This window comes from Gigantopelta aegis, chromosome 9 (assembly GCF_016097555.1).
Source record: "Gigantopelta aegis isolate Gae_Host chromosome 9, Gae_host_genome, whole genome shotgun sequence".
NCBI classification, from domain to species: Eukaryota; Metazoa; Mollusca; class Gastropoda; order Neomphalida; family Peltospiridae; genus Gigantopelta; species Gigantopelta aegis.
The window spans coordinates 11,039,756-11,056,713 of NC_054707.1; the positions used below are offsets into that span (position 1 = coordinate 11,039,756).

At 35.4% G+C, this 16,958-nt stretch overlaps 1 protein-coding gene across 5 annotated transcripts in view; it reads left to right on the forward strand.

Annotated features, from left to right (window-relative positions):
• LOC121380602 (MAP kinase-activating death domain protein-like) overlaps positions 1-16,958 on the forward strand; it is a 92,781-nt gene that overhangs the window by 16,908 nt on the left and 58,915 nt on the right. For 4 of the 5 annotated variants that reach the window (XR_005958964.1, XM_041509493.1, XM_041509490.1 and 1 more), the window contains exons 4-8: positions 8,732-8,890; positions 10,038-10,169; positions 12,309-12,422; positions 13,242-13,322; positions 15,488-15,658. Coding sequence is in view for 4 of the 5 variants with exons in the window: in XM_041509493.1 (XP_041365427.1) it covers positions 8,732-8,890; positions 10,038-10,169; positions 12,309-12,422; positions 13,242-13,322; positions 15,488-15,658 (657 nt within the window). In the remaining variant the exon portion in view is untranslated. Of the gene's footprint in view, positions 1-8,731; positions 8,891-10,037; positions 10,170-12,308; positions 12,423-13,241; positions 13,323-15,487; positions 15,659-15,708; positions 15,820-16,958 lie in introns of all 5 variants that reach the window. The other variant, XM_041509492.1, reaches the window with a different exon arrangement.

Sequence of the window (16,958 nt, forward strand, 5' to 3'; positions counted from 1 at the left end):
TTATTGGTTTTTAAAATTATAGCTGCATTCATGATCTACATGTCATATGTATTGATGAATTGTTGAAGTTAAAATTGCCATCAGTTCCTGTATCAGAACATTAAAGTCATTCTAGACACAAAACATCTGGTCAAAATTGATAAAGGTTTAGTGAGAAAACTGCAGTGATAACTAATTATTTTTATAGCAGAAAAACATTTTAGAGACATTAACATGCTACAAACAAAGGCACATGTTTCACATTCCAAAACAAACAGACAAAATAGTTTAACTACTACATGTACATGTATATGCATTGTGAAATTATCCTTTTTCTTTCTAATTGTCCCAAATTATAATTGTTTTACATATTGTATAACTTAATAAGTAGTTATTATTTTTATTTCGACATCTGTTACACTGAAAGCCTAGAAAATGTTGAGGTCAAGAAATGGTCCCAAAGTACAATATTCACCAAACACTATTGTTTTCTCGACCAACTGTTATCTCAAGCTGTTTGGTTCAGTACCTTCAACATTGAAATAACCACATTTGACATTAGATATACATTTTTAGGCAAATTTTAACCAGCCTGTTACCATAATAAAACATGGTTGTAGTGTTCGAGATTTTGAGCAGTACCCCAGTTGGATACTAACATTTCAGAATCTGGTATCCCACCTGAGAATTTAGTATCCCACTTAAATGAAATTCATAAATAACATTGTAACAAACTAGGATGATACTGTTCTCGTTTCCAGTCTATTGCTACGCCACAATCGAAATCATGGAACTCGTGAAATTTGCAAACGGAATTAGCAAAAAGATTTGCTGCATCTATTTTTGAGTAATACTGACATAAATTAATATTTAGCAGTAATCTATAAGTGTTTCTGACATTACTAATGATAAACCTACCTGTATCAATTGTCTGTAGATGTGGAGTCAATATCTCAAATAAAATTTGAATGGAGGAAACATCCAACAAAAACAATAGCGACTCACCGGTTCCCAGTCTATTGCTATGCCACTGTTGCTCCAGTGTAGCATTAGACTGGGTACAAGTTGGGAGAGATATTGTTATGGCATAGTATTAGACTGGGTACGAGCTCGAAAATACTGTTACTTAACTTCACCCGTAAATAACAACTTTCATTGTTTGAGTGAAAAATTAAAATGCAGAATTAAAAAAACGAACAACATTATGTGGTATCCCAGTGGGATACTGTGTTCTTGAAGTCTTGTATCCCCAGGATATCGGGATACCGTTAATCTCAAACACTGGGTTTGGGATGTGTGTGTGTGTTGGTTGCATTTGGCTTTACTGTGTTAAATGTTTGACCTTAACTGATAGTGTTAGTCATGTAGTCTGTGGCCATAGGTTCAAATACATGGCCTCATAAAACCCACTAAAAGTCATTGTCATTCATTTCATTTCAACTTATTTTCTTGCTTATATCCAATTACGGTTCAAGCATGCTATCCTGGGCACACACCTCAGCTATCTAGGCTGTCTATCCAGGACAGTGGGTTAGTTGTTAGTTGGTTACTAGTGAGAGAGAGAAGAGGGTGTAGTGGCCTTACACTTACCCATTGAGCCCTTAAGACTTGCGAACCCTGTACCTACCAGCCTGTAGTCCGATGGCTTAACCACTGCGCCACCGAGACTGGTTCTTTGTCATTGTGAGTTAGTCATTCTTAAAATAGCAGAAGAAAGATCAAATAGTAAATTAGTTTCCACTCGATGACTAACACTGACAGAATGAAGCATATTATACCAGAATCATTCGTGTATTTGTCACTTTTGTTTTGCGACTTGTGGTAATTATCTGATGTGTCACTAATCTTTGTTAGTCACATCTGTTTAGTGATTAATGATAATTGTCAAGGACTGTCAAAATGGGTGACATTAGTTTTATCACAATAGTTGGTTTTGTGTTTTGTGTTCAGCATTGAATAATCTAATATGACATATGACTGAGTGAACAGAATATTCTTTCTATTATTACAGGCACCTGTGCAGGGGAAGTTTTGCATGTTGAACTCTTCCACCACCCCAGCTAATTAAATTTCCTGTTTTTTCAATATATTTTCTGTGGGAGCATGACTTGCCCCCGACCCCCTACCCTGCATAAATTCCTGCACACGCACCTGTGTGATACATACGAAGCTGCCTGTATTGATTTCACTTGATTGCTGTTTCAAATCATATGTTTCAAGGAAAGTCTCTGTATCAGTCATTGTATAGTTCAGATTCACTTTGTACTATTATGAATAATCTATTATCAAAAATGTCACGAGACTGTTCAAATACAGAAATAGCGTGATGTAGATGGTGATTTATTCTAAGCAGTCAGAAAGCTGCTGAATTTTGTATGTCCTTCCTGTCATAATTGAAAAACATTCCATATCTTTACTAAATAGACGACTGCGTTTGCTGCCAGCGCAGGGTTTGAAATTCATTTTGTGGATTGGGAAGCAATCTTTTCTTCTCAGATTTTAATCTAGAATCAAAAATTATAACTTGAGAAGCAGTACGAGAAATCTGTATCGAAATTAGACTCTTTATGAAACTTGAAATGTGACTGATTAAACAACAATGTGAACGGCCTGAGATAAAGGCGGATAAAAGCTTATGGTTTTTATTATATCACTTGAAAGTTATTTAAATGTGGATAAAAGCTTATAGTTTTATATCACTTGAAAATTATTTAAATGTGGATAAAAGCTTATGGTTTTTATTATATCACTTAAAAATGATTTAAATATGAATAAAAGCTTATGGTTTTATATGACATGAAAATAAGGAATTCTGGATATATCAGGAATACTCTAAAAAAAATAAGATCAAAAGCAAAAAGTGCTTGTCAAACTAATTATTGGGAATCATTTTGTTAATTTTGAGCTGCATTTGCTGCTGCTTTCTGTTAATTTTGATCCCTGCAGTGTAGTGTGTTTCCGACTAACATTATCCTAACATAATCTCCTACTTTACAATTGATATCTACATACTCAATATGATTCTGGTCATCCTATATTTATGGTAGCCCAAACTGGATTTTACCTCTCAATAAGTTTGCACATGTATGTATGGAAAAAACCCCAAATCATATAGGTAGCACTAAACCAAATAATTTCTGGCTGGGTCAAAGTTCGAGGTGCACCCAACTTTTGATAGAGAAGTTAACACCACAAGTCCTGTGATTGGTTATAAATTTATAAATGTGAGTGTGTTGGTTGTTAAAAAAATTAATTTCATCTGGGCTAAAAATCTATGCAATTTTATTTCATCTAGTACCATTGTGTCAAGTAGCCTTGTTGTGCTTGGAACATGTATGGGGTACTTGAAAAAAAAAAGGTACTCAAATTTTGTGCGAAACTAGGGGTGTTGTAAAAACATCTGGTTACACCGAAAATGAGCCGTGAAAGGTATGATTTTCTTCAGTTAATACTTTGAGGTAGGGGTTGTAGTACTGATATTTATGGGTCATAGTTTGGTTGATATGTTGCATATAGTGTTTTTAAACACAAACGTTAACATGGTCGCCTATGGGATTTTATTTGGTATAGTCATATCTATACTGATACATGTACTAATACTCTAAACTAGAAAATGTATTTATTAGTATTATTTTTGTAATTAAAAAGGCTCTGACATTATTGTTAGTTGGAAATAATCCTAACAATGGCAACAATTTGAGGACAGTTTATTTACCGGTAATGATGAATATGTGTGCTTGATGAATGGAAAACAGAAAACCTTTGAGTGATTTGCATTGCCTGAGAAGAAGAGTCATAAATAAGAAACTATAGTATCTGGTCAAGTCATTAATATTTTGCTGCATTTGAATTGCATGAGTGAAAATGATCATAAATTAAATAAGAAACTACAGTAACTGTCCAAGTCTGAATTATGTTGCATAATATGAATTGCATTCATGAATAAAAAAAGATAATGGCCATAAGTAAGAAACTACAGTATCTCGTCAGTTCTGTATTTTGCCAATATGATATGAATCGCATGTGTTAAATGGGTCATAAATTATATAAGAAACTACAGTATCTGTTGAAGTCTGAGTTTTGTTGCATAATATGAATTGCATGCATGAATAACAAATGGCCATAAATAAGAAACTAGAGTATCTGGCCAGTTCTGTATTTTGTTGCATAAAATGAATTGCATGAGTAAAAATGGTCATAAATTAAATAAGAAACTACAGTATCTGTCCAAGTCTGAATTCTGTTGCATAATATGAATTGCATGAATAAAAAAAATGGCCATAAATAAGACACTACATTATCTGGCCAGTTCTGTATTTTGTTAATATGATACGAATTGCGTGAGTTAAGCATGGTAATGAATAAGAAAGTCCGGTACATCTCCGTGGTCTGTAGTTTGTTTGGAAAGCCGACAGAAAGCCAGCGTAAGCTCCAGTTGCCTGTCAGCTAACGAGGGAGCGACTTGACTTGATCGACGCTGTGACGTACAGCATGACTATTGATTTCTCATGAGCCCACACACTTATTGATTGTCCGCTTCGTGTTCCTCACTGTACCCAGACGATGTTTTTCCGAACCATTATTATTTGCTAGTCAGTTGGAGAATTAGGTCACACTGGTTATCACCTCGGGGAGGAAGCTTATTTTTAGACCTTACAAATGGATAGATATTAGGAGCCCAGGGCTTAGATGGTCAACAATATGTAGTTAGCTGGTCGACTTGACAAATCACAATATTGTTTTTATGGTTGCTGCAGCCTGTTCCCTATATTGAATGACCTTGTGTGCACAGCAGAATAGCACTGGCTTGTTGGATTTTGAAGAAAAAAAAAGGAAAAGAAAAAAAGATATAATTTTTTTGTTTACATGGAATTAAGTGTTAATTTTTTTTATAGCTTGCTTAGCTTTTGTGCAGATGTAATTATGTCTATTTTTACTTGTCTATATTTAGCTTCATCTCAGTTTGTCTTTATTTTGTTAAAAATTCAATAGCTAGATTAAGTGATAGAGATCAAGACTTGCTCGTCTAGCCAACATAGTTTTGAAATTATGGTAGGCAGTGTTTAGTTGAGTTGAATCAGATGAAACTTGCCACTAGTACAAATAGTGTCACTGTCACGGATAGTGCTTGCCACTGTCACGGATAGTGCTTACCACTGTCATGGATAATGCTTGCCACTAGTACAGATAGTGCTTGCCACTGTCATGGATAGTGCTTGCCACTAGTACAGATAGTGCTTGCCACTGTCACGGATAGTGCTTGCCACTACTCTTACAAAAGTGTTCACCTAATACACAATCGACTTGGGATTGGTGGGCCCATTAGGTTATTTCTTGTTCCCAGACAGCCAGTGCTTCACACCTGGTGTAACAAAGGCCATAGTGTACTATACTGTTTGTGAGTTGGTGCATAGAAAAGAGCCCTTGCTGCTAACTGAAAAGAGTAGCCCATGGAGTGTCGGCAGCAGGTTTGCTCTCATCATAGTTCTGACACCACTATAACCAGTGGGTGGGACATAGCCCAGTGGAAAAGTGTTGGTGTCATGTTCCATCAGTCGGGTCGATTCCCGTCGATAGACCCATTGTACTATTTCTCGTTCCAACCACAACTGGTGTAAAAATAAAGGTCGAGATATGTACTATCCTGTCTGTGGGATGGTGCATATAAAGATCCCTTGAAGCTAATGAGAAAGAGTAGCCTATTGCATGGTGGCAGCAGGTTTCCTCTCTCATCTGTGTGATTGTTAACCTCATACGATGCCATATACATGTAACTGTAACTAAAATGTGTTGAGTGCACCATTAAATAAAACATTCCTTCCTTCCATTATAACCATAAATAAAAATGTGCGTATTGTGTCGTTAAACATTTCTTTCCTCCTTTATGGTTAACCAATTCCTCAAGGATCAACAGTACTTGTGTAATCATACAGCTAAACAGTTTATATAATATAACAATGATCATCGTTTGATCTGTGTGTTCATATTATTTTGTAAAATATATAGCTTTAATAATCTCCTGGCCTAAAATGAAATCTGTATATCATTTATAGTAATTGCTAATATCAAATTACAGGGATGACAAGAGGTTAATTATCGTTTGTACTATTTGATAAGGCAGTTGGGTGCCAGATGGTGTACAGGATTGTCACAGTAAACACATTGTTTAGCACTGTCTAACCAACTGATGCCACTGGTAACCAGTGTATTACATTAGGTGCTTGGGGACAAAATTTAATTTGACAAGTCTTTCTGCACCTCAACCCCCCATTTTTCTGCAAACCCTTCAATAAAATACCTGCACACTCTGAAAACACCCAGAAATAAACATCACAGAACACCCTCCCCCATTTTCAAAAAGTAAAGTTTGTTTTATTTAACGCCGCCGCTAGAGCACATTGATTTTTTATCTTATCATCGGCTATTGGACGTCAAACATATGGTCATTCTGACACTGTTTTTAGAGGAAACCCGCTGTCGCCACATAGGCTACTCTTTTTACGACAGGCAGCAAGGGATCTTTTATTTGCGCTTCCCACAGGCAGGATAGCACAAACCATGGCCTTTGTTGAACCAGTTATGGATCACTGGTCGGTGCAAGTGGTTTACACCTACCCATTGAGCCTTGCGGAGCACTCACTCAGGGTTTGGAGTCGGTATCTCGATTAAAAATCCCATGCCTCGACTGGGATCCGAACCCAGTACCTACCAGCCTGTAGACCGATGGCCTGCCACGACGCCACCGAGGCCGGTCTCCCCCCATTTTCAACTGCTACTACCCTAAATTTTCAGGCTTTATTGTATTTAACACTTTACACATAATACATGTAGCTCATAATTATTTCATTGTCATAATTACCTGTTCTCTAATTGTATATTAGGTAAATTAATGATTCGTATGGTATTTCAAAAGGGTATTCATGTGGATTGTGTGTGTGTGTGGGGGGGGGGGGAGAGGTTGGTTGGTAAATGTTTCTTATCTTACCAACTTCATGATGACCAATGCTTGAAATTTTCTTTAAAAATCTCACATATTTAATACTAATATGTTATATCCATACATGTATATGCTTGAGATAAACTTTTGATGGTATAAATAGAGGATAATAAACGAGTTACCAGTTATTATCAAATTTATGTCCATAGTGAAATCATTTTCACTTATCATGAGCTTTAGCGAGTGACAAATGAAAATTATTTCATGAGGGACATAAATTTAATAATAACTGGTACCGAGTTTGTTATTCTATTTATTACCTCAGCTATTTGTTTTCTCTAAAAGCCATTATTTTTTACGCACATGCATGAAGGCCAATCTGTATAGAAAAGATGTAACCCACGTTATGCACTGTTCTGAGAATTGCTATAACTTTGTAATTTAATCACGTTTATAGATAATTTTCAAAAACAAAAGTTCTCTTTATTCTTCTACAAAATCTATAAGGAATTGCACTAAAATGACATTTTGTTATAAATTTAACACTAAAAACAGAGCTGTAAACACAAACTCTTTAAACTACATGACATCATTTTGTGTTTGCCAAATTGTGATGACATCATATTTAGTATCGACAAGGTAATTGGTTTGTAAGTGTCAAATTGTCCAATAGAATTATTCGTTAGACCAATGCAGAATATTTCTCACTGAGAAAACATGGAAAATATTTCCCCTGTTATGAGTGACCGCTGGTGTATTAATGTAAATTATTACCCGTATAGTTACAAATATTTTGGTTCATATCAAAGTGTTATATCCCACTAGAACCTAAAGTGAGATGCAGCACTTTGACATCATATGATGACGTCATAAAATTATAGGTAATAAATAGGATATTCCATAACTGGTTCAACAAAGGCCATGGTTTGTGCTATCCTGCCTGTGGGAAGTGCAAATAAAAGATCCCTTGCTGCTAATCGGAAAGAATAGCCCATGTAGTGGTGACAGCGGGTTTCCTCTCAAAATCTGTGTGGTCCTTAACCATATGTCTAACGCCATATAACCGTACATAAAATGTGTTGAGTGCGTCATTAAATAAAACATTTCTTTCTTCTTTATAAATAGGATATTAAACTCACTACCATTTCATATTATTTATATGTCCCTCATGAAATGATTTTCATTGTCACGAGCTAAAATTAAAAATTATTTTACAAGAAACATAAACATGATTCAAAATGGAAGCTTGTTTAATATCTTATAATTATGACCTGGATTGCGAGTGCAAGGCTAAAGATTTACAAGGAACAAGTATCAATTGCTGCTCAAAATGTTTTCTGATAATCATTTTCACAAGAAGGTTTTTTTTTTTTTCATTTTTATCTTCAAGTATTACACTACTATTTATATCAATACCTGTGTGAGCTAAAACTGCTTTTCAATTTCTAGTTTTTGCTTCCGTTTTAAAATTTAAAAAGCAAAGACTGCTTGGTGCTCAACAAAATGAATTTTGAGCTCTGTGAGTGTTTATGAATGATCATTTTTTGTTTTCTTCAAGTGTCTATTTCTCGCTCCAGCCAGTGCACCACGACTGGTATATCAAAGGCTGTGGTATGTGTTATCCTGTCTGTGGGATGGTGCATATAAAAGATCCTTTGCTGCTAATCAAAAAGAGTAGCCCATGAAGTGGCGACAGTGTGGTCCTTAACCATATGTCCGACGCTATATAACCATAAATAAAATGCGTTGAGTGCATTGTTAAATAAAACATTTCCTGCCTTCCTTCTTCAAGTGTCTGTGTATTGTTTTGTACAGGTGAGCATCTTGCCGAAAGACCTGCAGCCCCCTCTGCTGTTTGCCCTGCCCGACCACACCCGGTTCACGCTGATCGACTTTCCTCTCCATCTACCTCTTGAGCTGCTCGGTGTCGAGACGTGTCTCAAGGTCTTAACTGCTGTTATCCTCGAACATAAGGTATGTCTCAAACTGCTGTTATCCTTGAACATAAGGTACGTCTCATGGTCTTAACTGCTGTTATCCTCGAACATAAGGTACGTCTCATGGTCTTAACTGCTGTTATCTTCGAACATAAGGTACGTCTCATGGTCTTAATTGTTGTTATCCTCGAACATAAGGTATGTCTCATGATCTTAACTGCTGTTATCCTCGAGCATAAGGTACGTCTCGAGGTCTTAACTGCTGTTATCCTCGAACATAAGGTGCGTCTCGAGGTCTTAACTGCTGTTATCCTCTAACATAAGGTATGCACCAAGTTATTGTTGTAATAGTTAATTATTATTTTCTGCCTACACAGCAATAATTATTATAGTATTTATTTATTATTTACTGCCCACCAAGGTATGCAACAATAGTTATTAATTATAGTATTTATTTATTATTTATTGCCCAACATAAGATACACAGCAATAATTATTATAGTATTTATTTATTATTTATTGCCAAACATAATGTACGCAGCAATAATAATTATAGTATTTATTTATTATTTATTGCCCAACATAAGGTACGCTGCAATAATTATTCTGGTCTCAGAGAATTGAAAATTTGCATAAACCATTTATGAGTTAACCTGTTATGTCCATATAAATAATGTCCCAAATCTAATGTGCTAAAAAAACCTAGGTTACGCTAAATTAGATTTGCGTGAATGATGCGCGAACGGAACAATCGTTCTCGCAATTATCAAAGGCCTGTTGTAGTATTTGATAAAAAAAAAACCCCACTAAATTTTCAAATATTCTGGATTTCAAGATTCTTACAAAATTTATCAAATGAGAAAAACGGGAAGCAGTGTTTTAGTATACCCACTACAGTCAAAATTTAATTTTAACCCAATATACATCTATTATAAGATATTTCAGCATTTTTAATGAAATCTACAAAAAAAAATATATATATATATTTTTTTTTTCTGTTATAAAAGTTATCTTGATTTTTATTCCCATATTATTTAATTTCCAGTAAACCCCATTGCCATTGAGAGAAGTACTTTTCAACTTACTTTATGATTAAATCATGAAATGGATTAGTGAAGTTTAAAATTCTTCTACAGACAAATTGTGTTCCTATTTTTCATGCTGATTTAAAATGTTTATTTCAGGTTGTGTTACAGTCAAGAGACTACAATGCCTTGTCGATGAGTGTGATTGCGTTTGTGTCCATGTTTTACCCACTCGAGTACATGTTTCCGGTCATCCCCCTTCTACCAACATGTATGGCTTCTGCCGAACAGGTGACTAATTTCACAGATTAATTAGTTTAAATCTTCATGAGAGAACAATTAGCTTGTTGTTACAACCAAGGACAGAATCATCCCCGTTCTACTAACATGCATGGCTTTTGTGGGACAGGTGACTAAATTCACAGGTTAATTAACGTAAATCTTTGCAAGAGATCATAATGACCAGGTACAGAATCATCTCCCTTCTATATGCATGGAATATGCATGGCTTTTGCATGCCGAACAGGTGACTAATTTCACAGATTAATTAATGTAAATCTTTGCAAGAGATCAATTATCTTGTTGTTACAACCAGGTCCATAATCATTCTCCTTCCACCAACATGCATGGCTTCCGCCAGACAGGTGATTAATTTCACAGATTAATTAGCATAAATATTTCAGTGTCAGTTAGCTCGACAGGTGACTTTCACAGAAGAATTAGCGAACATCTTGAGAGATCAATTAGCTTGTTATTATGACCAGGGCCCCATTTTACGAAGCGATCTTAGCGCTACTATCGCCTTAAGTGCCTAAGGTAGTGACCGTAACTTTTTTCTACAATCGACAGTCCGTTTTACTAAACAACCTTAGCTTACAATCACCTTAAGTTACTATTAATATTTACAATAGGTCTGCACCTATTGTAAGCTCTAAGGTCGCGATCTTAAATTAATGCTAAGGAAGGAAAAAAGACGAATGGAACATGTTTTTTGCGACAGAAGCATAAAGTTCGACACAATCAGTGACGAGGAACTGATATGAAGGTATCGGATACCTCGGCATGCTATGTGTTTCGAGCGGATTTGGAATGGACGGCCTCTTTCGCCATTAACATTAAGGTTGACGACAGTCACTCTTCGCACCCTTGTTTTGGCTTTGTACACAATAAATATAACATATCTTACCGTAATTTCACTTCAGATCCACATTTCGTAAATAGTACAATTTTTCTCTAAAAAAACATGTGCATTAGTAATGTTCAAACAAAACAATTTCAATAGAAATTTTGCATTGGGATTTTCCCAATGTTATTTATTGTGTATGAAAAAGGAAACGTCATACACCGAGTTTATTGTTAAATTATAAGAAGATGGAAAGTGACGTCGTTGGAATACTGACGTCATTTAAATTCAAAATTAGCTATATTATTACAATGCAACGCCACTTTAAAATAAAAACTAGTCTACTAACCTTGACCCCTGTCAAAATAGTTCAGAGAGCAGACAACGCAGTTTACTTTCGGTATGTTTTTATTTTTCATAATTTTAAACAAAATATTAAGTTTAAGTTTTAAAATGATGAAATATATAAAAAGTACATTTTGTCAAATATATGATATAAAAAAAATATCGTTGGATATGTTATATTTATTGTGTATGAAGCCGAAACAAGTTGCAAAGAATGACTGTCGTCGATCTATAAATAAAAACTACAAGTTATTTATTTCTGAGCCGACTGTTTTCTAAATTGGACACAAAAATATTTTTAAAAAAATCTTATTTCCAAGACGCTTTTACTTTTCTTCTTACGTCAAGCAAAACTGAAATTATTTACAAAAAAACATTTTTGTAGGAGGATGGGATGGACTATAATATTTTAACCTTAGTTAAGATTGCTACTGTAGTAAGTTTGGATTTACAATCGCACTAAGGTTGCTTCGTCGAACGGTTGTAAATGTTAAGGTCGGTAGCGTAACATCAACCTTAAATCACTAAGTTCGATAGTAGCTAAGATCGCTTCGTAAAACGGGGCCCAGGTACAGAAAGGAGAAATACAGTGCAGGGTATATTTTTGCAAGTGGTTAAGCAAGTTGTCACTAATTAAAGGCCACACTGGAATTACGTTAATGTTTTAAATCTTCTGTTATTCAATAGAGTCAGGCGGTCAGGCTTACCCACAGCTGTCAACAAATACAGACATGAGGCAGATATTTTAACCATTTCTGAATGCTGACTGTTGTGACAGAACTGATATTGAGGTTTTATCCACTGAACTCCTTTTGGGCCAAAGATATCCACCCATTATAATATATTACTCCCTGTATACCTATGACTAGTCTGAAAATTACTTATTGATTGAAAGTTTTTATTCTCAAGTTGAATTTTGAATAATTAAGTGTCTGATAACATCTGTTGTTTCTGTTTTTCAGTTGCTCTTGGCGCCAACTCCATTTCTGATAGGAGTTCCAGCAAGCTTTTTCTTGTACAAGAAGGACTTCCAGCTGCCAGATGATATTTGGCTGGTTGATCTCGACTCCAACAAGGTCAGTTTAATATGCACTGTATGTACCAACAAGGTCAGTTTAATATCCATTGTGTGTACCAACAAGGTCAGTTTAATATATACTGTATGTACCAATAAGGTCAGTTTAATATCCAGTGTGTGTACCAACAAGGTCAGTTTAATATCTACTGTATGTACCAACAAGGTCAGTTTAATATCCACTGTATGTAGCAACAAGGTCAGTTTAATATCTACTGTATGTACCAATAAGGTCAGTTTAATATCCATTGTGTGTACCAACAAGGTCAGTTTAATATCTACTGTATACATGTACCAACAAGGTCAGTTTAATATCCACTGTATGTAGCAACAAGGTCAGTTTAATATTTACTGTATGTACCAATAAGGTCAGTTTAATATCCATTGTGTGTACCAACAAGGTCAGTTTAATATCTACTGTATGTACCAACAAGGTCAGTTTAATGTCTACTGTATGTACCAATAAGGTCAGTTTAATGTCCACTGATCTGAGTATTAAAGTGGTGTTTTCATGTGCTCATTTTATCATTTTACGTTAAAAGAAATTTATCTTTTAAATGTCTTGTTTGGAATTACTATCAGGATAGATAAAGAATACTTTTCTTGTATTTCAAATTTAGTGGTGTATTAGTTATAGTAAGAACATTACAGTTTATATTATTCTATATTCTATTTAATTATATTTCCTCTCTCAATATCTGTGTCGTCCTTAACTATATGTCTGATGCCATATAACTGTAAATAAAATGTGTTGAGTGCATCGTTAAATAAAACATTTCTTTTTTCTCCATGTTGTTAATAGTTTCTGTTGTTGTTTTAGATTATTTCTCCGTCTACCGCTGAACACTTACCACCATTGCCAGATCCTGAAAGTACCGCTCTGAAGACTCACCTAAAACAGGTACGATGTTTTTAATAGTCACACAAAACCAGAATCGTCTTTACTTCCTCTTAACTCGGTTTACAAACAATATTACAGAATGTGTGAATTTGTAATAATAGATACACAATATTATATATATTTAGGGGATAACTATGGTTTATTTGCTCATGCTGGTTTTATAGTCGCAAATTGAGTTTTACCAGCGAAGTGGAGTGGAGACGGTAAAACAGATATTTCCTACTGTAAAACCAGCATAAACGTTTGCAGATGTTCAAATACAACATAGTTATCCCCATTCTACTTCAATAAATGCATTTTCTTTTTAAAAATTGTTTAAATAATAATTTTTCGGAAGGAAGGCAATGATAACAAATACCTAGTCACTACCAATGTGTTTCAAGTCGTCCGCCTTATAAAATAAAGTATAACACAAGCAGATTAAAAAAAAGAAAGTTTTATATGTAATACAACTGCTGCTCCTAATATTGTTTTTGTATTTTATTGTTTTATTAACAACTATACCAACCATTATTACAGATTTCACTTATTCCGAATACGCATCACAACTAATGTTCGATAAGAAGATTCATAATCAGCCATAGTTGCCGTTACTTACTTCCACATTTCTGTCGGCGTCACACACAATGTCACACAAACGTTTATAAAGTGCATTTACATCATACAATTTAGAGGAGCATATTGCTTCAGAAAAATATTCAATGTTGGTATTTTAAAAGTAAATATATCCAACTAAACAGCGAGAAGTAGTGTATGAATATGTAAATGGTTTGATTAGCCAATAAAATTTTATGTTTTATGCAAAGTGAATTAGAGATTGTTTTTTTCTCTCTACACTTCGACTCCCTCTGTTTAAATGCATATTCTAGTATATTTTGATTGTACCAGTACGTTGGCAGGTTGCGTTATCTAATAATTTATAAATAACATAATCACATACATCGAGGATAATAAACATGTTGCCATTTATTATCAAATTTATGTCCCGATCATGAGGGACATAATGTTAACTGGTACTCAGTTTGTAATTCTATTTATTTCCTCAGCCATTGTTTTTTCTTTAAGAAACCTCTATTTCTATTATGATAACATGAAACGATAGAAACGATGTGAACAACTTTACACACTATTCTGAGTATTACTTTGACTTTGTATTTTATTCACGATCAAAGATAAAAAAAATTATTCTCTGTTTTGTCATAACACTTTATCATTGTTTCATCTTAACACATGTCCATACCTTGTTTTTCCTTTAACAACTTTGTTTTGATGTTTTTTTTATTACCTTTATGCATGTACATTATCAGTTCCATTTTCTCTTTGACATTTAAATTTTTCAGCATTTAATTTTTAGGGGGCGGGATGTAGCTTGGTGGTAAATGCTCACCTGCTGTGTATTTTTTCAAAGATGATAACCATCAGTGTGCCCACTGAGCTATTTATCTGTCTAGCCAGCACTCCACAACTGGTGTAATAAAAACTGTGGTAAATTAAGGTACTAACCTGTCGTTGGGATGCTGCACATAAACAGATTAATTGCTGCTAATTGAAAAGAGTAGCACATGGATTGGCGGCAGCTGTTTTTCTCTCTCATTTCCTGTGTGATCCATAACCATATGTTTGACGCCATATAACCATTATAAAAATGTGTTCAGTGCATCGTTAAATAAAACATTGCTCAACTTTTAACTTTTGTTTATATTTAATTTTAATATTTAGCTTTTTCTGTCCCAGACCAACTCACTGGCCATGCCAGAGATCGGACCTGTGACGATCGTATCTGAAACCTTTGGGGTATCGGTGGCAGATCCAGAAAATTCATTTAGGGGGGCCCCAATGGCATGAGGCGGAATGCCAAGGGAACTTTGGGAGAGGTTTGGAGGGGGGAGATGAAAATTAATATATAATAAAATTATAACTGTCGCAAAATTTAGTCGGGCCTGGGTCCCCCCCTAGATCCACCTCTAGTTATATGGATATGTAAATAGAGTTCAGAGTCCGAATTTAGCTTTTTGCATGAACCATATTTTTTTCAGTTTTCTCTTTGACATTCAGATTTTTCAAATTTTATTTTTGTCACCGCACGTTTGCAGTACCGGTAGTGCATGTCAGTTTGGTTTAAAAAAAAGAGAAGAAAGGACTAACTTACTAACCACCTATTGCAGGCTCTTGCGAGCATGAGCATGACTCCTCAGCCAATCAAAAATCTTGATGCTCTCGCACAAAACCCTGAAATGTGGCACCGTCGGGAAAGCTTCTCGTCACAGACGGGATTCAATCCGCTGATATACGGCAACGACGTCGACTCGGTGGACGTGGCGACGCGGGTCGCGATGGTAAGTGTCGGTGTTGTGCGTACTCAGTGTTGTTCTGTGTTTCTGTGTAGATCATTAACGCACATACGGCGGAGAACGGGCTGCAGGAGGAGATGGACGCCAGTCAGGTCTTGTACGGCACAGACACGGACTGCCTCGATGTCGCGGTCAGAGTGGCCATGGTAGGTTCATTTAATACAATTCGGGCAACGTATATAATATTTTTTGAGTAGCGACATTGCTAAAAGGGCATTCTCATTGTGCATTTATTGTCGCACCGACTTGTCGCATGTGATTGAATCGTGCTGTGAGAACACCTGAATTGAAATAAGTCGTGTTGGAGTCATGCCAGTTAGAACATGTCCTATTTTTCATGACAAATCGGTATGATAAATCGCATAATGAGAACGCTGCTTGATGAAATCTGCTTCTCCTTTTAGCCATTGGATCTGTGGAAATGAGCACTTTAGTTGTAGTTAGTTTACACAGTCACATTTTATTGTACTTGTATAAAATGTAGTGTATTGTAGTGTTGCCTGTAAATGTTTGGAATATTTAATTAATGTGACAAGTTAATGGCAGCTATAAGAGCTTTAATACTTTCCTAAAAGTAATTACCTAATTGTACTTCCATATTCCCATCTTGTAAAATGTATCATGCTGGATATTCAGTCTTCACCATACCACCAACATTCACTACATTTACCTCTTGGCATCCTTATGCAAAATGGGGCGGGACATAGCCCAATGGTAAAAGCGCTCGCAATGCGCAGTCGGTCTGGGATCGATCCCCATCAGTGGGCCCATTGGGCTATTTCTCGTTCCAGCCAGTGCACCACGACTGGTATATCAACGGCCGTGGTATGTACCCTTGCTGCTAATCAAAAAGAGTAAAGTAGCCCATGAAGTGGCAACAGCGTGTTTTCTCTCTCAATATCTGTGTGGTCCGTAACCATATGTCTAACGCCACATAACCGTAAATAAAATGTGTTGAGTGTGTTGTTAAATAAAACGTTTCCTCCTCCTTCCTTCTTTATGAAATATATGTCCGTTGTTGGGTTGCTTGATTTGGTGGAGGAGAAAGATGATGTGGGTATTGCAGGTAACTGAATTTCAAGTACCAGTTCTTCAAAAGCACACCTTTGCAATGAATTGGTGTTGGGGATTTTTGTTGTTGTTTTTAAAAATTATGCTCACCATTTTTGTTATTCAATTTGAAGTTAATGAGTATACATTAATATTAAATTTGATTGAAATTGACATAGTTAATTTTAATATGTTACTTGCAATTCAATTATTTTACTTAAAATAGAGCAGCAAT